Genomic DNA, 20,505 nt, shown 5'->3' on the forward strand with positions numbered 1-20,505 from the left:
TCCTGTTTGACACAAGATGAACCAAAGGAAATTCCATTTCTCAGAACGTGCTCAAAGAAGGCGTCCTTTCATCAGTGTGACATTCCACCACACACCACCCCATTCCCTCCTCTAACTTCTCCCTCCACCCCTATTATGCTCAATAGGCAGATTATCTCAGTGCTGGGAGAGGAAACTTGGCTACCATCGCTTGACTGTATTCTGTCCAGCACTGTCTGTGACCCTGCAGTGACACACAGATGGCCAACACAACACAGATAGACAGAGGCAGAGAGGGGATGGCCAGCAGAGAGAGAGAGACACACACAGAAGATGTAGATGAATGGACAGACTCCTCTAATTCCCTCATAAGACATGGGTCCACACATGCACACAGTTATACACAGATGTAGCCCAAATTAGTGGGATCATACCCAAAGAGACATATCCTCTAGAGACACACAGTAACACAAACAAAGTGTCGGGTCAGGGTTTGATTATCGCATCAGCCCATACACGTGGGCAGTCAAGCTGTAAGTTTTCCCCGCCACACAAACATAGACACAAGTCCAGACATACTCCCCAGCATTTTCAAAGGAAACACACAGACATGGTGATTGTGTGATAAGGAGCCTCACAAATTTGCAGCAAAAATACAGGGCAACCTGATGATGACAGTTCCGGCCCTGTCTGCGTCCCCTAAACATCATCTGAACCTTTATATGTTTATGCAGACCTAACCTCTTAAATCACAGCATGTGGCAGGGATTCTAAAAGTCACACCTCTACCTCAACCAATACGCTTGGTTACTAACTTTCCTTGAAAATACACATCTTCTTTTGGTTATCTATGAGCTACAAACTGTTTGCTTTGGTCCCAGGGAGAAGTCCACATGTGGTGGATGTGCTCTGCAGATCTTATCGAAAGAAGGAGACTAAAGGCTACGGCCAAGGGTGTCCTGTCTTGACAGAGTCTGTTTTCCTGTGCCCACATGTGTTCTCCATATGGCCCTGCTCTAAATGTGCTCCTTCCCTCCACTAACCACGAGGGACTTCCAGGAAGCCTTACTGTACATGGTTTTGGGTTTAAATATGCTGTGTGCGCTGCTGTGGCTGTGTTAATCACCACGTGTCTATCTGGATGACCTTGACCCAACAGGTGATGTTTTTAGGAGATGGCACTGGTTACAGGGTTGCGAATGGAAAAGCTTTGGAAAATAAAATTGAAATGCATGCTGGGTGTTGTGGCAGAGAAGCAGAAAAAAGGAGAGAGTAAAGAGATAAAGATATAAATGTGAGGACTAGAGCCAGCGATTGCAGTCAATGTGTGTTAAGAGCAACCACAAACAACACTGGAAAGACAGATAAAAAGTAGAGAGTCAAAAGGACAATGGAGGAGCCTTGTGTGGTGTTACCAGGTTTGATGGAGCATAACAAGAGAAACACTCTCAAATCACAGTGACGTTAAATGACTTCAATCCATAGCAGTTTTTTTTTTTTGGTGGGGGGGGGGGGGGGGGGGCTGACGTATTCCTGTGATGTGGGCAAAAAGAGATCAAGCCACTGTGCCTCAATGTTTACGTGTGTGTTGTTGCTGACGAAGCTGCAGGCTTGACGCGCAAACAAACACATTCCAGCGTCTGACGAGGAGAGGCGAGACAATCGAGAGAGAGGGGTGGGTGGTGAGAGGAAGAGGAGGAGAGAGAGGTAATGAGCATTATCCCTGCTCATAGTAGCAATGAAAACTAATTGGGAACACGTTGCCTTCATTCCTGTCACTGGAAAGTCAGTGGACATTTCAAGTAAGAAAAAGCAAAGCACTCTCAGCCTTATGCTTTCATTCCAAAGAGAGCTACTTCTTTCTGGGTTTAGTCAAACAGGACTAGACACCCCACATCTCCATCTCCATCAAATCTCCATGGATGTCTCTGTTTACTGTCACTCAATCAGCCCTCAATCAAGCTTGCTGACAAATCCAGGCCAACACACACACACAAGCATGCACATACGCACGCTGCAGTCCTTTTCAAAAGCACAGATACCATCAGTGTTACAGAATAGAGATGGAGATGAGACACAGCACAACATCAAAGCACATGTACATGTACACGTACACACACACACACACACACACACACACACACACACACACACCTCAGTTAACCTGTCAGGAAGGGCACTATGCCGATTGAACCTGGCACACTCACCAACAAGCTTTTCATAAAATCTGCTGTTACTTTTCCATTCTCCTTCTTTTTCTTTTTCACTCTCTTTCCCTCTCTATCCAACTTCTCCCTTCTCCCTCCGGAAAATTGGCCGGCTGTTTGGGGTGTTGGAGAAACTGCCTCAAACATCATGCAAGCTGTAAACTATTGCTCAACCTGTTGAAGATGGTCTGTGAGGCAGCTCCTGATTGTAAGGAGCAGGTATGAAGGACTGCAGTTATTCCTACTTTAAAGGATTTTTGGCTCTAAAACCGACTTGGGAGGTAATCACCAGTAAAGAAGCAGGAATGGAAGTCCTTAACAGAGTATCTCTGTCTGGTGTCAGTGTTTGCTTACTCCACTCTCTGTACACTCACAACCTTAGTAGTCATGCAAGTCTAAACTGAAATCATCTTCCTCTCTTTGTCTGCACTATCTGTGTGTGTGTTTGTTTGTGTTTGTGTACAAGGGATAGTGTACCAATGAATTTTCAAGACGTGTGAAGTGTTTTTGGTTGCTGTTTGTTGTGTATGTCCAGTGACAGTAAGATAAATGGTTAAAATGGCGAATAGAAAAATGCAACATTTCCATCTCTTCCTTCATGTCCATCTTGATTATGAGATTTTAATGTCATCATATATTATGTATATGTAAATAGATGTCATTGGGTGTATATATTCCTGAAAAAAAAAAAAGGTGAACAGAGGAGGAGGGATTTGTGCATAAAACAGAGTATCTTCAGACAAGTGTGTTTGCTTTTCCAGTGCAATATATCTCAGCTTCTCAGCCTCCACACACTGCTGCTCTGACTCCACTGGACAAAGGGGTTACTGACAGCGTCACAAAAAGCTCCCTCTTTCAGCCCGTTTACAAAAACAACAGTTTAAACTTGAAAGGAAAAAGAAAAAAAAATCATCACTTTCCTAGTTTGGCTGAGGAACATCCAAAAGAAGCTGTGTCCTTTTTTTTTTTTTTCAATGTCGACTAAGGGAAACGATCACAGGCCCTCCTTTGGCACACATACATGCATACACAGGAGCAATTCTACACACACACACACACACACAAACTGTACTTCAGCTGCAGAGATCTGGCTCTGGCCAACATGGCTACATAGATCCCAATCAGAGAGGATATGTGGGATTGAAGCTCCATCTTTCCCTCAAACGCTTTCTATCTCTCCATGGCTCCATCCAGCCAAGTCTGTATGACTCCAACAGATTTCACCAGAGAACACAGCAAGGGGTTATTATATCCAATCCCTGGTCAGACAAATCTGTTTCCACTTAAACTACACACTCCCTGGTCTCAATCTACGCCCTCTCTCTCTCTACACCCCCCCCCCCAACACCAGTCTGCCCATCTGATCTGTTTGTGTGTAATTAAATATTACAACCAATTCAGCCACAGGATTGTTCTGTATCGACTGTACTAACTGGCTTCAGTTTTGCTGGAGCACACAGTGATGCATGCCAGCGAATGCTTATTAACAATTAGAACTGTGATGGTTGGCATTGATTTGTCAAGGGTAAGATGATGATTTTTGTGGGGTTTTGCGGTCTGACACAGACTCGGGGAGTTAGTCAAAGTTTACTCTTAGTGAAATCTGTACAAATGTTTGAAAGCAAGGCGGAACTGATCTGCACTGCCGCAGAAACAGGCACATTAAAAGACTGAATGGAGCACTGTGCATCTTTTTCTTTGTAAACCATAGTTTGTGACACTTAATCAAGCCATCTCCAAAGTTAAATAGCTGAGTGAGAGGGTGGTGGAGCTGTGAGATGGATAGTGTTTTGGAGCAATAACAGACTGACTGTACTTCGTTCATGTCTGGGGTGGTTACAATAAAAGTCTTTTTACTCAAGCAAAGCAGCTTATTATGCATCCTGTATTTTTTTGCATTTTTTGTCACAGTTACAGTTTACATTGTACTGAATATTACACTTCATCAGGTCAGATACATTTTCAGAAAGACAGTTTCAAAAAATGTCTGTCTTTTCTATATGTGATTCATCAGGTATATTTACAAAACAAGCTTTTATTTTTTTTTACTTTCATGTCAGCAAATTTATCTCTGCCTCAGGAGGATGTTTATTCAGTTAACAACACTTAAAACTTGCACAAGCCATTTTGGTGTCATGTCTGCTCCAATGTTATGTAAAGGTCAGACAGGCCTGACTTCTCCAGCAGCATGCGTCAGTGGGGGAACAGAAATACGAGCTGCAGGAGCTAAATCTTATGTTTAAGTCTTAAGACCCTGATATCCTCTTCATCACTCTGTCTAGGCTGTAAAGTTAAACAGCATTTTCTCTCACACTACAGCTTTAGTCTCACTTATTAAACCCAGTGTTGAGTCATTATCGGTCGTGTTGCCATCCTACCTCTTTTTTTTTTCCTTTTTGGCTGGTGTTGCTATAGCTACTGATTAAGTGGGCAAGATGGACAAAAAAAAAATAAATAAATTTGGTAACCTGTGGCAACCAAGGCCAATATTATCCAAGGAAGCATAAGCAGTGATGGCCTCACCATGTACTTTGTTTCAGTCATCCTCAAAAACGAAGTGATCTCCTTAATCTCCATTTCCAATTCAAGGTTTAAGAAGCTGGCCTCAGGAAATCTGACCTTCCAGCTAACAGCACTATCATACAAGTAATTTGTCCTGGGTTTCATGAATACCAGCATGCAAAGTTTAAAACCTGTCCAGGCCCATGGTGCATGTGTGTATGTTTTTTCCTCATTTCAATACAGGTAAATGCATCCTTTTATCTGTACATAAAAGTATATACGTGACCAAATAAATTTGTAGCATGTGTAGCAAAATAGCATTTAAATGCTACTGATGATTTCTATATGATTGCAAATCCAACCGACAACTGTATGGCCATTGGCTTCATGGCAAAAATGGCAACACTTTCTTTAAGTCCTCAATCTTGCATATTTTTCTATCGAGGAACCCTTGCCCTCACTAGTATAACTACCACTGACCTTCAACCTTTGACACCCAACACTCAGATTTCAATATCATTTTAGACTCCAACACAGGTGCATGTGGCGGTGCTGTCTCTAAGCCAGACTTCACATTGGAATGATGTGATGCACAGTTGTTCCTTTCAACAAAGCCATTGCTACCATCCAGGCAATCCACTGAGCTGTCATGGTCCAAGATTCCAGCCATCTTCCAGCCAGTCTTCCTGCTTCCCTCATCAGCTGTAACCCCAACCCAACGTGCAGGACAGATTCCCTCGAGAACCGCCGCCAGGACTCTGTGGTAATGCATGTGACACGCTGGCTGCACATTTTCCAATTTAAACAAGCCAAATAAGCAATCTTAACTCCACAGTTCTCTCTGGACAGTATAAATACTCGACCACTACTCTCCAGGAATGTGATTAGAAAGACTAACTCAAGATGCAAAGGCACGAATGCTTTCAAGTTTGCTGTCGTTTTGTCTCTATTTATGTCCATTGCCCCTTTTTCCCTTGAGCATCTGTCATCCCGATCTTTTTTTGCTTCCTCCTTATCAGTGCTTTACTGTAAACAGTGTTAAGACACATGACTCATGCTGCTGTAATGAAACAGGGGGGAGTGTGGCAGGAGTTCAAAATAATGACTAAAGTTTCAAAGAAGAGAGAAGCAAGTAGAGACAGGCTGCACAATCTGCTAAGACGGTTATTTGATTTTGTTAATTAATCAACTTCACAAAATAAATTTCCTGTGTCAAAGGATGTGAAATCAACTGGATCCTGAATCCATGTAATAGCCAGACAAATAATTTGTGGTGTCATATCTATGAAAGCATTACTCATGGTTTTCCAGGAATAGTCTATACCCACACAAGTACATTGAAGCACCCACAGATGAGCACACTGAAACACATGTGCACACCAGCACTCTAATGGGTTAGTGTTTTCACAGCTGGGACAGGACAAGAAGCCAGTGCAAACAGTGAAATGGACCATCAGTGTGTGCGTGTGTGCGTGTGTGTAGCCTGAGGTGGTACATGCACACGCACATTACACTCTCACCCAAACATAAATTGTAGTGTTTTGGAATGGATTAACCCATATTATCCACTAAAGCTATATGACTTACGGTCTTAACTCTTTACACACTGGGCTGGTGACAGTGCTCACAAGGTTAACCTAAATTCATCTGTGCAGTTATTCAGGCCAAACACAGGCTCGTTATTAATGCCTGGGCAAATGTGCTGCGTGCTGAACACACATGCATCACACAAGGATGAACTTAAGTCTATTTCCCCATAATGTCCTGATATGTTTTCCAAAACTGCATTTGATCCCGCTCCAGATTTGTGGAGCGGGGAGAGTATTTTCAGAGTGCTGGTTTCCCCATCTGTGTGACCACAGTGCTGGGCCGCTCTCCCTGCATCTTTCTGCCCACCGTTCCCACGCCTCTTTCTGGGCTAAATACATATTTAGGGAAATACTGAGCAGCAAATCATATGCCCTGTTCTCTCAGGGCACTCAAAACCCATTACTCATTGCCCTTTTTACTACCTTTACAGACCTGGAGCAGAAAAACTCAACTTAGTTTTTTTGTTAGTACTGGACCAAATCAGAGTTTATCTATCCAGGTAAATTTTGCTGAGCATGAATGCTCTCTTTCAACTAGTCCCTGCTTCAGGTTCATACAGTTGTTCACATTCAAGCTGCTAAATCAGCCCTCTACAAACACAATCTTTCACTACTGGCTCCTGCGATGCCTGAATGGAGCCTCTGAGAAAGTTAAAAGCACGGTCAAGGACTAGTGTATCTAAGCATATCTAACGATTTGGTTACTGGTACAGCAGGTCAGGTAGGAAACAAATACAGAATCAACAAAGTCTAAGACATTTCAAACATTCCACAAAAACTCAAATTGATCTTTATTTTAACAGAGGTTCTTCAACGGACGTGTGTGTGCCAGTCGTACAGATCAATGATTTCATAACCACTTCCACTGTCCATTAGTACAGCTACTATTCTGTACTTTAAAATGCCCTACAGCACTATCAATACAAATGATACCAGGAAGTGCTTGCTCATGTTATTTCCTTGTGAGGATAAATGAATGACAAATGGATTCTTCTGTATAGTGGTACTATGCAGTGAGTTCAACCAGTACTGTGGAGCCATTTGAACACATGCAAACCAGACTAAATAGCTTTCAGCGACTGTGTGTATGTGAACGTGCTCGTACAAGTGTGTGCATGAGTAATGAATAAGATCCTGGCACATCACAAGTGAGTTCCTCTAATGCACTCCCTGTAGACCAGAAGAAATAAACAGATAAAGATGAAGTGGACGTGAACGCAATGGCAAAAAAAAGAAAAAGAGCCAAGAGAGAGAGTGAGCAAGAGAGGGCAGGAGGGAGGGAGTTTTCAGAATTGTTATTGGAGCCGTAGAAGTCATTTCTGACTTAAAGAGTTCCAGATGTGGGCCAGCCCCTGAGAAAAGGAAAGAATTGGAGAAACTGAGAGAAATCAAGAGGGAGGGAGGGAGTATTTATCAGACTGTGCCCTTCTACATGATCAGCAGCCTACCCTCCAAATCTGAATCTGGTCTGAGAGTGGAAAATGGATCTTTGCTTTTGTGTACACTGATGGTTGTGGTGGGAAAGGGACTTCAGCAGGAGGAGCAGGAGGGGGTTGAAAGCCAGTTTAGGGTGTGGGGTGTCAGGTGGTAAGGTGGTAGAGGGGCATGTGGCTTGCACAGCCCAGTCTTGGGCCTATAAAAAACTAGGGTGGTCAGAATAATGGTCTGTTGTTATTACACACACACACACACTCACACTGGTCTTTCTCAAAACCAGTGACTGAACTCACCAAAATAGGCCAGTCAAAACCAACCAAAAGACATCTGGTTAAATACTGGGACAAAAGCTGCTCTTTAACTTATTTTGCAATGAAATAGCTCCAACTCAAGCATAAGGCCAGATAACAGAGAACTTCAATGCACTGCACTCTCTTCAGCAATTGCAGGCTTAAATGGATGATGAAACCGGTGGCTGCCGCACATAATAAGAAATGTAAGTGAGCGAGTGAGTGTGTGCATGCATGTATGCAAGTACTGTGTGTTAAGTGCTGACTGATCTCAGGCCTTTAGGAAGTTGGCAGCATCAACCTCTTCTTCACATGCTGGCCATGTTTGCACAGTAAGGTGCTCCTGGATGATAACATCTTAACACTAGATCAATAGTGAGCCTTCTAATTGCGGCCCTGTAATAATGCCTGCACTTATTTCCTCTCTCCCTCTCTTTATCTCCCTCTCTCTCTGTGTTGTGTAAAAGTCTATGACCATAGATGTGAGGGCTCGTGTGCCCAGCTTCCCCAGCATTTGTTTTCACCCCCTCTGCATTGGGCTAAGCTGCACGATCACACAACAAAAGGCCATTGTGCTACAGTAAAAAGCTCTGCTCCAGGGAGCTGGTAGTGGGCCACAAACAAAGGCTGGTTACATTGTCCCAACACAAGCTCATGAATCAATTCAACACTGGGCTGCCAAAACAGCCACGGAAAGAGCGCTTCGAGTCCACTAGGGTTTGACAAAGAGGCAAGAGAAAGAGAGTTGATTGAGGAGGGATGTGAGGGTGGGGACGACAAATGGACAGTGAGCAGGATGCACAGCTGGAGCTGGAAGAGAGAGGAGGGAGAGAGATTCAAGATATGTGAAGATGGTGGTGGGTGAGAGGGATTTGTCCAGTGCAGGAAGAGAGGGGGATAGCAGGATGAGGAAAAGGAAAAAAGATAGGGATTTTAAAGGAGTACAGCCAACACAGCAGGGGAAAGAGAGGTGAAGTCAGTGTAAACATAGAGCTGTGTCAACAGACAAGCCTCCTGCCTGGGCTGTAAAGACTCTGTGCATCCCAAATCACAACAGCAGAGCAAGAGTGACATGTGAGGACTCAATCTTGCAACTGACCAATGAGGGTGAAGTAGTTAAAATCAAATTTAGCTGTTCAACACAGAATCCAACAGTCATTTCTCCCAGTACAACCTTGGTCAGAGAGAAAATACTTTCTTTGTTCATATCACACGCCTCTGCACCGCTATTTTCCTATTCTGTCAAGTCAAATTAGCAACGAATCCATCAAATGTTCAGACACAAAGTATGTATTGTATCCAACAGCCGGCCACATTTCACCTTTTCCACACGTGGACTGTGAGGGAATGGAAGGTGGTGACCAGCACTCTGGAAGGAGAGTGTGTGACAGAAAATACAAACTTTGGGGTGAATTATGATATCCATTTCTACTCAGCAAAACAAACAATTTACACACAAAGCCACTAAACACTGAAAAGGACTGGAAAATATATTTACCACTGGCGTTCTTCCCGCAGATAAGGTGTTCATAGTGCTGCAGGACTCCCCACAGCTCAGCGTCATTGTTCACCACCACCTCCAGCGCCTCTGCACTCACTGGGGTGCAACCTGACCCTGAATCCGGCCCCGAGTGACCCCTCTCGGCTACCAGCACTCGGGCTCCTATCTCCTCCACCAGAGCCTCCGTGCATGCAGTCAGACATATAGCCGCGTACTCATGGATGCGCACGGAGATGCGGGTGTCCACCATCCAGCGGAAGAAGCGTCCCACGGAGAAGGAGAGGCCGCAGCGGGCGGACTTGCCCTTCCTCAGCAGCTCCCCGGCGCTCATACTGTACATGGAGATAGCCTTGACCGTAGCAGAGACGCAGTGGTCGGCCAGGGCCCAGCTCAGCACCAGCCTCATGGCGCTCTGCACCTCGAAACGTGTGCAGCGGCAGTGCATGACGCTGAGCCGCTGAGCCTCCCGGGAGATGCGGATCAGAGCCCTGCGGAGGAGAGCGGACAGCCGCCTCACAGCCTCCGGAGAGAACACAGGTGTAGGTCCTCCTTTGATGCTCCCACTCTCGGCCACTTTGCGCAGTATTTTGGCCACCTCCTCTTCGGTCCAAGGGAACTCTTCCAGCTCAGGTAAGCGGGGACACTTGGAGAAGATGTCCTCCGGGTCTTCGGGGAGGACAGTGTTGACCGTGTCCCAGCTGTTGTTCCTGCTGTTCATGGAGCCGGAGTAGTACCACCAGTTGCCCCGGTGAGGGGCCGTCATGAAGGCCTGAGAGTTTGACTTGGAGGAGGACAGGCTAAGGGATTTGCAGGAGTCCCCCGCCCCGTAGCCCGAGTCCAGCGTCAGGTCCTCCAGGGTTTTCATGTGGACATTGCTCAAACCAGCCATTATGGTGAAACGGCTTTTACAGGGGTGCTTTGAAAGAGCTGCAAACCTCGCCAGCGGTTTACCTGGAAGTCACTGAAGCAGTCGTCGAAACTCCCCGCAGAGCAGGATGAACTGGTTACACAGCGCAACACTTGTCAGACATGCTGCTTCACAGAGTTCAGTGTAGGACAGCGAAATAACACAACTGCACAAGCGGAGTAAATCCTGGCAGACAGTTTATAGTCAAAACCGCCCTATTTTGTAGTTTGCAAACTCGGCAGCGAGTAAAATGAAAGTTGCACCCGTCTCACCTTTCCCCCGGGCAGCGCAGGGATTTAAACTTTCCTCCAGTGTCCGCCGTCTTTTAAAACACGACGAAATGTCTCCTCGCTCTCTAAAAACAGCCACACGAGTTAATTTAAGGGAAAAAAAGGACACAAGCCCCGTGTTACCGCTCAACAGAACGAAACTGTTTCGTTTTCGCAAACAACCGTGGAAAAGTCCGAGTTTACCTCACCGCTCTCCTGTCCCGGCGCCTCGCTGAAACAGCCTGCCGGAGAGAGTCGGCTACAGATGTGTGAGAGGAGGGACTGCTACTGATCGACAACACGGAAGCAGCACGGAACACCAATCAGAAGAAGCCAACTTTTGCGGCAGCCAATCAAGAACGGCTCCAAATCTGTCCTAAATTTGGGAGAGTAAGTAAACTTCGTTTTGTCCTAAATGAGCATCAAACAAATTCCGTTAACATGTGTGACCTATATTAAGCTGTATTTTCTTTGACCTACGAATTACGCACTTTTTCACACAGTGACACGGCATCATTACAAAAGTTTTATATCACTTCAGCTATTACCATTACTATTTTTGTGGTTAAAATGTTTGTGTTTCTTTGTGTTTCAGTGTTTGATTAGTTTAATTATTCATACACAAATATATTTTTTGTATTTTTTTTATTAGGATATTTACAAGTGTGGGCAAAATTCTCTGATTAGTTTACTGGAACCAAAAAGCTTAGGCCTTCCAAGCAGACTCTAGTTATCTCCTCATGTTGACTCAGAGGGGACTTGGCTTTCTGCCTACACATTAGCTAATCTCTCACCTGCAGCTTGTAACACATATTGTATTTGTAAAGCCCTTGGTAATAGTGTAAGAGGTGGAGCAGTGTTTGCCTTGATCTATTGAGGCTTGGCATTTTCACTGAAAGTGCATTTAAAGGCTTATTTAGGATTGCGCTGAAGATAGAAACAATGTAATGGCGTGAATAAGTATATGCAATATATATCAAATTTTCTTCTCTTTTTTCATGTTCAACTAAGAAGTTGTTTACTGGTGTATATGGGTTGTACCCAGTCCTCTACTTTGTGCTCATTCAGTACTAGTTCAGAAGAGGTAATGCCTTAAAAAAAAAAAGTGGCAGCTCTTGCTTTCAAAACAAAGAGTGAGCAAATCCACTTACGAAACTTCACAGTTTGGCTCATCAAGTTTGTTGTTTCTGGTTTGGTGGTGTAACACGCTTAAGGTGAAATAAAACAAACATGCTGAAGAAGCCTGTGACTACTTGCCTTTCATCACTCTGCACTCACACAGACAGGTAGGGTGTGTCCCAAGAATCCAACACTATTACATAATGGGTTTAGGGCAGAGCACTTACCCTGCATGCCCGTGAGACTGCAACACATTGTGAAAGTGACTGTAATGAATGTTTTCTTGCACGTATGAAGATCTTTGAGTTACCGTACATTCTATATTATGCAGTATATGTACTTCAATTGGAAAAACTGACTCTCAACCACCTACACACTCACACATCATGGTCTATGAATCACTTAGTTGGGGGAACTGAAAACAGAGTCAACCTTTCAGTCCAGCTAACCTCCCCTGTTTGTCTCTATTAGTCAAATCTACTCTAAATGAGATCAGAAGACACACACACAGGGCGTAGAGCAGATCACAGGAGGTTAGCACTTGCCTCATCCAGCTGCCATGTAGCTGTGGTGTAGACAAGGCTTACCTCACGGTCTGTGTGTGTGTGTGTGCATGTTCAGGGCATACGTCAAGCCAGCGCACCACTCATAGCAATATCACACACTAGTGGGGGGGGTTCAACAAATCAAAACAAAAAAACTCTGCAAATGATTAAATGTGGTTTGAAAACACATCAGCCCTGTTGGGGTTCAAACTGTTAGTTTCATAATGTTTGGTTTTCACTCTGCATTGGTCATAAAACACAATGAATGTTATATTAGATCAGTTTAAGTTATAACGACTAGCTGGATAGTGATGTCAGCCACAGAGTAAAAACAGCAAGGCTTTCACAGCAAGGCTTTCACATGATATCATATTGACTAGAGTCTGTTGAAATCTCGTCAAAATGTGCTTTCAGTAATCAGTTTGAATATATCTTAATCTAGCTGAATTGGCCATAGTTATAAATATTGCTCAAGAAATAGGTTTGACATTTCAATAGGAGTTCTTGAGTCACATTCAGCTGTTGTAGGCTGTATAATGAATTTTATGGGTGTTTTACACACCCACTGAGGTTGATTCAACCTGTTGCGTGGAGGAGAAAAGCTTTATCACGTCACCTAACTGAAATAATCAAAGTGAACTACTCGTTATTACAAACGGTTGAATTATTTGCATAAAGGAAGTAATCCCTGAAGCTCTCGAGAGTGTTGGTTCAAGTGTGTGTGAGCATGTGACAGGGGGATTTTGAACTCTGGCAATATTTTTCATGTTTACTCATTACGCATTGTGTCTTTTTTCTGCAGTGAATCAACCCACCCCTGCAGCAAATATGTATTTAATTTCATCATTTAAATGTGTTTTATGTCTTTCAACTACTGTGCCTCTGCGGGTACAGTATATGTGTTTGTGTGGGTGCAGCACCACCTTGTGGTCAGATAGGGAATGGAGTTACTTCCAGTTGTAGTTGTTGACACTACAAAGCAACAACAATAAGTAAGACCAACTAAAATTGAAAAATCAAAACGCATCTGAAAAATGATGTGGACGTAAGCATAAAATTTTATTTGCAAAAACCCAACAAATCAAAATAAAAGTACAATACATTCTTAAAACCTTTTCTCTACAAAACAATTTCACAGAAATTACCTTGGAATGTATATTCCTATTTTTCATTTTTATGTTTCTTATATATATATTCTTATATTTAATGTGTTTCTTTTGTTCTTTAAATAATCCCATGTCAATGTTAAATGACGTACAGAATAGACCTTTTTTTTCCTGTAGAGGCAAAGAGAGGGTCTTGGAGGGCATTTTTTGACAATCGCATAGTCAATAACAGATCATTAGCTTTCATCCATATATATGTCCAGTCTTGAGCCCTCCAGCCGTTCCCCATCAATATAAGTACCATGTTGCATAAACAGAGGCATTAGCAGCCCGGCCTCCAGCCAAACTAATGGGAGCAGGTGGGGTCCCGCTGGACAGCAGCTGCCAGTGAGTTTCCATGACACCTCCCGTTCCCTCTCAGTAGTCATTTATACCATCTCTGTCTATCTCACCAACAGGGGCAACTGGCTTGCAAAGACCACTCCTTGCTTCTAAGGTAATATAACAAACAGACTGACACATCTGTAATCTGTTTAAGAGAACCATATTTCCTTCTTTTACAGTGTATCTGAATTTACAGTGACATTACAGCCTGCTGATAAATAACATTGTACTTCTGTCTGTCCCTGCCCTCTTCTGTCATTAGAGTAGTTTAAAAACTGCCTGCAGCCAAACCCTGATAAAGGCACACATTTGTGAAACAGCCATGCCTTGCCACATCCTGTCTGACACATGAACTGCTCTCCCCTCCTGCCGGAGCTTTATACAAGCTTAAAAGAAGAGTGTCGACGTTTTCAACAGCGAAGCATTAACCTGTCTCGTGGTATTTTTAATATGAGAGATAAAGTTTTAATCCCCCAAATTTAATATATGAAATGCAATTCTCAGCTCAGAAAATGCTTAAAAAACAATGGTGTGACAACTTCAAATCAAATGTCAGAAAGCTGTCGTAGTCCTCAGCTCCCCTCCTGTTACAGTGTCACGTTCCAGTTGACAATGAGGTTAGAGATGTGGAGGGAATGAAGGATACCGTCAGTAGAGTTTAAAAGTGTAAACCAGTCACAAATTCAGTGTTTTAAAACAGAAAATAGCACCCCCAAATATTAGCGCGTCTGTACAAATGAAAACCCCCTTTTAAATAACTAACAGAAAAACAAATTTCAGTTAATGAAACAAAATTAATCAAGTCATAACCGATAGCTAGCAGTAATCTGGATGTAAAACTGATATTACAAAACAGCAGCAGGGCTCTATATAACGTTTCAAGAGATACAAATACACAGATTACCATGACGCTGAAGATGAATTGAAGATAAAAGAGAGAGGGACAGAAAGAGATGTAAAGATGATGCATCTGTCAGTGTCTGTTTGGAAAAGGGCTTCTCTGATTAGGAAACTTTTTGTTTCATAATATCAAATATCGGGAAAACGTCAGCACCTCGGTCATACTGGTTAATGATATTCAACAGGTAGTAGTTGATGTATTTAGAAATAGTGTTTACCAAAACCATAGTTCCTCTACTCGAGCTACGCCACCATGTCTGAATCTATCGGAATAACATGTTGTCACACATTCTATAAGGCTCCCATGTGAGAGCGTGTTAGAAAAAAAGATCTTAGGTTGTCTTCTCATCTCCTTGTTAGAAAAAGGTGCTTCCTGTCATCATAAGCACACGCAAGCGGCAACACACCCACACACACTTGTATATATACAGCACATACTCACGCATACCCACAAACACACACACGAAAACAGCTGCTTTCCAGTCTGTCTGAAAACATTGCGCCAAAAAAAGGGCAGAGAGAAGGAGAACAAAAATAACTCTCTTCTCTCTGTACAGTAGTTCAGTCAGTGAGGCAAAGTGATGACTCAGATCTGTCTGCATAAACAGCTCGCTTCCAAAGTTCACATTTGGACTCCGTTTCCTCATACAGACAAGCATACAAGAGGGGCCGCTGGCGAAACAGAGGCATCCCCGAAAAGGAGCCTGGCTTCAAGAAAAGGCAGAGTTCAGGCAGTGGAGCGAGCTACCAGAGGTCTCTCTCTCTCTCACACACAGTGGATCTGCAGGTAGGTTTTCAGGATCCTCCGACCAGCAGGGAACAGCTATCCCTTAGGAGTTTTCTTGTTTTGGGCGTTCCACATGCCTCGTTTGGAGTGGTAGTAGTGAAAGAAGTTTCTCAAGCGTAGTCGCTCAACCTCCAAACCATTCTGCAACACTCTAGATGGAGAGGGAGACACACCGGGTTAAAACTGGGTTTTAAAGGGTGTCTGCAGCGTTCACCAAATTAAATGAAAGACTTTGTATTCCCGTGGAGAATGGTATTTAAGACCGTTTTCATGGTCATAACGGATGAAGAATGATGGAAAACAAACAATAAAGCCTAAAGCTACGTACATGAAGAACATTAATTTAATTTTGTCAGTAACTTATTCCTAGTAATATAATTGATCAATTAACCTGATCTGGACCTATGAATTACTTAACAGGCCTACGGGGCACTGTATGAAGTGACTGTTCAATGTCTTGTTTGAAAGTCACAGAACTTAATGATAATACTACAAAGACAGATGAGCTATCCCACAGAGACACAGAACAACCACAAAGAACAAAAAGGCTTCAAAGAAATGCAAAACGATCACAGAGAGATGCAAAATAGCCACAAAGAAACACAAAATTACTACAGAGACACTAAATGACCACAAAGAGACACAAAACCGCCACAAAGAGAGAAACAACAACAAAGATGTGGTGTTGTGTTGTTTGTATTTATTTTATGTCTCTTTCAGTATGAGGGTCCTACACCGGACGGCTGAGGGGACCTTTTATTTGTTTGATCTGATTTGCTTGTTCGATTCCGTGCAATTGTGTCCCAACAGCCAAAAGGTAAAACTAATGTTACTGTCTGCAGCAGGCAAGAAAAAAATTCACAACCTTTGTAAATTAAATGAGACTTTTTAATACCTTCTAAGCTCTGTTTTTGAGGGAATTGAAATCAATGCTTTGTGAGACATTTCAGCGCCTGCAGATACAAGTTTTTTTCATCAAGGAGAAAAGACTGAGACCACAGCAACTGATCTTGGTAACTGTAACCAGGGGGTGCCTTCGATACACTGTTTAAACCTTTTACTCTGATTTTATTCAAGGGTCAGTTAAAGGTCAGGTTTTGAATTAGCCATCTCATCATTTTAAAAGTGCCAAAAATGATATTCCATCTCCACCCTTGTTATTCATTTTCAGTGGTGGCAGAAATCTGAGAGGTGCATGTCTTAAAACCTGCTCAAATGAATCTATAGCTCAAGAGGAACCCGAGACAATACGCGTTTAGGACATTTACCATAAACAGATGAGGTGCAGCAGTGCTTCAGTTTAAGAAACAAATGTCAATATTTTATCAGAACTGTAATGAACTGTGATATATAAGAGAAGGTCATGATCTTATGAACCTCTGTAGAACTCCCAATACAAAGCACATAATGTTTAACTACAACTTCAAAAGTTACCATAGAGTTGGGTCAACATCTCTCCGACAAAGTCTCAACAAAAATGAACTTTGAGACCTGCTAATAGGGTTATTATGTTGGCTTGTTGCTGGGTTACCTGTCCAGCAGCTCCCAGTCCTCTCCACCCCAGCGGTCTTTGAATTCCTCTGTGTTCATCCCTCCAATCTTATCAAAGTCTGTCTTGTAGATTCCAAACAGGCCAAAGCCATTTACCTCCCAGTAACCTGCAGAGAGGACGAAAAGAATGTTAATAAGAGCTAAGAGTCCCGTCGCATGCCACTGCATCGACAGTGATCACGGTAAAAGGAAAATCTGATGCTTATAGAAGTATGTGCTTCTGATGCAAGTCTGTTTATTAGGACTGTAAATTGAAAACTATTATGAATTCAAGTCGTCTGATGTCTGTAACTGAGGAGCGAGTCAATATATGTTACCGTATGATTGCGATTATTCCCTGTGTGAGCACAGACAAGAGCCTTCATTCATGTATTGAATATTGGTGTTACCGTCAGGCTCTCGTGGTGAACTGCCACAGCTGAGTCTCATGACTATGGGAGCAAAAGCAAGGCGTCCCTCGACACAGTGCTTCCTGATGCTTTCCAAGATGTTGAGAGGGAAGTGGATGTGCAGATCACACAGGAACACGATGCTGTGACTGTCCTGCAAGGGGAAAAGACAGACGAAACAGTAATGTACACATTCATTACATCTGAATAATGTCTAAATCTTTCCTACGTCTGGGTAAAGGAAATGTGTGTGTGAAGGATTCTGCCTCTATGAGCTGGTGTAAATTTGTGTGTATGACAGTGCATGTTCACATACGCCTAATATGGGATTTTAGGATTAAAGAGAGTGAAGAAGTCTGGGCTCAGCATCAGTGGCTTGTCTTCACTCCAAGAGCCTGCAGGTCATTCAGACATGAGTGACAGCCCTGTCATCCCACCGTGACAGCGCTGACACTCAACTGATGGATTAACGTCTGTCCAAATTTCCAGCCGCTCCACGCCCCCGTGGGTGGGGTGTGCATGCGTGTGTGTGATAGAGAGACAGCCAGAGAGAGGCGTAAGAGCACATGCACACAAATAACCTGTGAAAGGGAGTGGATGTGACAGCTATGGCATACACATGACAGAGGAAATGCAGCTAACTGTCTAAGCGATTCCCTGTCATCCACAGCTGGGCTCTGTGGGAGAGGGAGAAGGGAAGGAGGAGGAGGAGGCTCAGAGATAAGGCCGTGATCCGCAGCCCGTGACAGACCGGCCCAGCAGTGATGTATTCATTATGCATGAGTGTTCTTTCCGTCTGTCCATCAGCCAGTAAAGGTTATGTGGTCAGTGTGAGTGGCTGACCTTCAGTGAGTGGCTTTTTCCCTGCCAGCTCGCATATTGTTGTCTTGCCTGTGTGCGTTTGTTTTTCTGACCTCAATGGTGTCCACTCCGATCTGCAGTCCCGCTGAGCGCTCAAAGTTCCCCTCTCTCCTAAGATACTCGTATCTGTCAAAACAAAAATATACACACAAATCACTTAAAAAAAAATCATTTTCTAAGTCATATCACTTTGCTGATTATGTTGCACGCACATGACACACACAGACCTTGGCACACTGCTGTCTCTGAGCGCCTGCTCCACGTCCATGTCTTCGCTCTCAAAGTCGACGATGATGATGCTGAAATTGTCATCCTTGGTCTGGCGGTGAAGATTCTCCATGTCAGAGATAAACTGCTGTACCCACCGAGCCTGGTTCTTCACTGACGGACAGTAAGGACAAAAAACCTTTTACTTTCATGACGTTAATTTGCATCATGTGCAGGTTTTAAAAGATTATTTGGTTTTCAAAGCTAAATGACATTACTGACTGACCCGGCACCACAAAGTGCACCATGACATCTCTCCTCCACTGCAGCATGACCGGCTGGCAGAGCAGAGGCTTAGCATAGGCGGTGCTCCACGGCGTCGCTCCGGGCCGGGCGGGGGACTTGGTGGAGGGAGGGGGCGGCGGGGTGGCGAGGCTGGATGTAGCAGGGGAGGGGGCTGAAGCTGGTGCCGAGGCCGGGGCAGAGTCGGTGTTCTCTAGGCTTTCCTCCCCTTGCCTGCCGCGGTGCAGCAGCAGGTAAATGTATTCTGACAGACGCACCACGCTGCGGCCCCTCTCCATCAGCTCCAGCTCCACCAGGTAGCGATTCCCTCTGGCCGAGTCACGCCGCTTCTCCACGTTGATAATCCGCAGCAGGGTGTAGATCCTGGGGCACAGACAGAAAAGAAAGGTTTGAGAAAAACACAGACAGGTTGTACATGCTCTGAAAAATAATACGGAAGAAAACAAAAAGGCTGCAAAGAGAAAACACTATTTCTTATATCTTTCTCACAACTGGATTAATTATTGTTTGACTGGGAGGCAGACCACTTCAAAAATGCTGCTACTCATTATCTGTGTTGCTGTGAAGCCAACATGGTGTGATGTGGGAGGAAAATGAAAACAGAGAAAAAGTTAATGGCCAAAACTACTTCACACAAATAACAACAAGGTTTGTAAGCACTGCTGCAGAAAACAGTAATCAGCACATAGAGGTCTGCGAACATGAAGTCAAAGCACCGGGGCGTGACCAATATGTTCTCACTGAAATTACTACTAGCTTTACATAATAGCTAACCACATTTGAATTTACAAGGTTGCAGGGAAACATGAGCCCTTTTAGTCTAATATTACTTTCACTCGCTCTCCTTTATCCTTACCCTCCGTTGCGTTCGTTGAGTTTCTCCATGTACTGCGCCAGCACGTCCACCACCTCGCTCTCTGCCAGCTGGAGGTTGCCGGACACATTGCAGCGCAGGTCGTTCCAGTCAGAGCGCAGAAGCTCAAAGTCCATCGGATTGACTGAGAAGGTCCTCTGCCAGTTGATGCTCTCCTCCGCCCAGCCCGGCCGAGCCTCCACCTCCTCGTAGCTGTAGTCCGACATCTCGCCCTCCTCTGGCTCCGGCTCGGGATCCGGGTCGGGGTCTGGATTAGAGCGGTTTGTATCCTGGTCGAGTTCCCCCGGGTTGGGGTCCGGGTCTGGCTGCTGCTGGGACTCGGTGATCTCTGAGATCTTGAGGTAAGAGGTGACCCTCGATTGACCTTGGAGCATGTTTTCTGTGGAGTTTAACCTTGGCAGGGTAACTAGAGGGGGAGGGGGGTCTTGGTGATGGGATAGGGGAGTTAGTGGGCCTTCTTTGCTGGGTAGATCAGCCGTGACAGTCGTCTTCAAATCCTGATGCTCCCCTTTCCTCTTGCTTTTCTCTGGTTGTTTTGCCACTGCTGATCTCCTGACAGTCTTCTGTACACTTTCATTTTGTATGTTGATGCTTCCATTGTGAGGAGATGTCTTACCCCCTTTTGTGGGGGGGTTGGGCCAGAGCTGAGGAGCACTAACAAGGCTCCTACCTCCTGTAACCCCTCCCCCGGCATGTCCTTTGGCACCCAGGTTGACCAGCCTTGTGGTCTTCCCAGTTTGGTACAAAAAGACTCCCGGGAACACCTCCCTGGGGTGGCGAGACGCCCTCTCCTCCCTC

General features: G+C 44.2%; 2 protein-coding genes across 2 annotated transcripts in view; both read right to left on the reverse strand.

Moving 5' to 3' along the window:
- abtb2 (ankyrin repeat and BTB domain containing 2) overlaps window positions 1-10,910 on the reverse strand; it is a 44,004-nt gene extending 33,094 nt beyond the window's left edge. The window contains exon 1 of the mRNA XM_022754442.1: window positions 9,503-10,910. Within this exon, the coding sequence (XP_022610163.1) occupies window positions 9,503-10,394 (892 nt within the window). The 5' untranslated portion in view covers window positions 10,395-10,910. The remainder of the gene's footprint in view (window positions 1-9,502) is intronic.
- Window positions 10,911-13,511: 2,601 nt separating this feature from the next.
- b4galnt4 (beta-1,4-N-acetyl-galactosaminyltransferase 4) overlaps window positions 13,512-20,505 on the reverse strand; it is a 126,316-nt gene continuing 119,322 nt past the window's right edge. The window contains exons 16-22 of the mRNA XM_022754645.1: window positions 19,690-20,435; window positions 18,817-19,196; window positions 18,551-18,704; window positions 18,377-18,449; window positions 17,463-17,616; window positions 17,054-17,180; window positions 13,512-15,673 (exon numbers count right to left, since the gene is read on the reverse strand). Of these exons, the coding sequence (XP_022610366.1) occupies window positions 15,559-15,673; window positions 17,054-17,180; window positions 17,463-17,616; window positions 18,377-18,449; window positions 18,551-18,704; window positions 18,817-19,196; window positions 19,690-20,435 (1,749 nt within the window). The 3' untranslated portion in view covers window positions 13,512-15,558. The remainder of the gene's footprint in view (window positions 15,674-17,053; window positions 17,181-17,462; window positions 17,617-18,376; window positions 18,450-18,550; window positions 18,705-18,816; window positions 19,197-19,689; window positions 20,436-20,505) is intronic.

The sequence above is a fragment of the Seriola dumerili genome, unplaced genomic scaffold, assembly GCF_002260705.1.
Source record: "Seriola dumerili isolate Sdu_G_001 unplaced genomic scaffold, Sdu_1.0 BDQW01000219.1, whole genome shotgun sequence".
Lineage (NCBI taxonomy): Eukaryota > Metazoa > Chordata > Actinopteri > Carangiformes > Carangidae > Seriola > Seriola dumerili.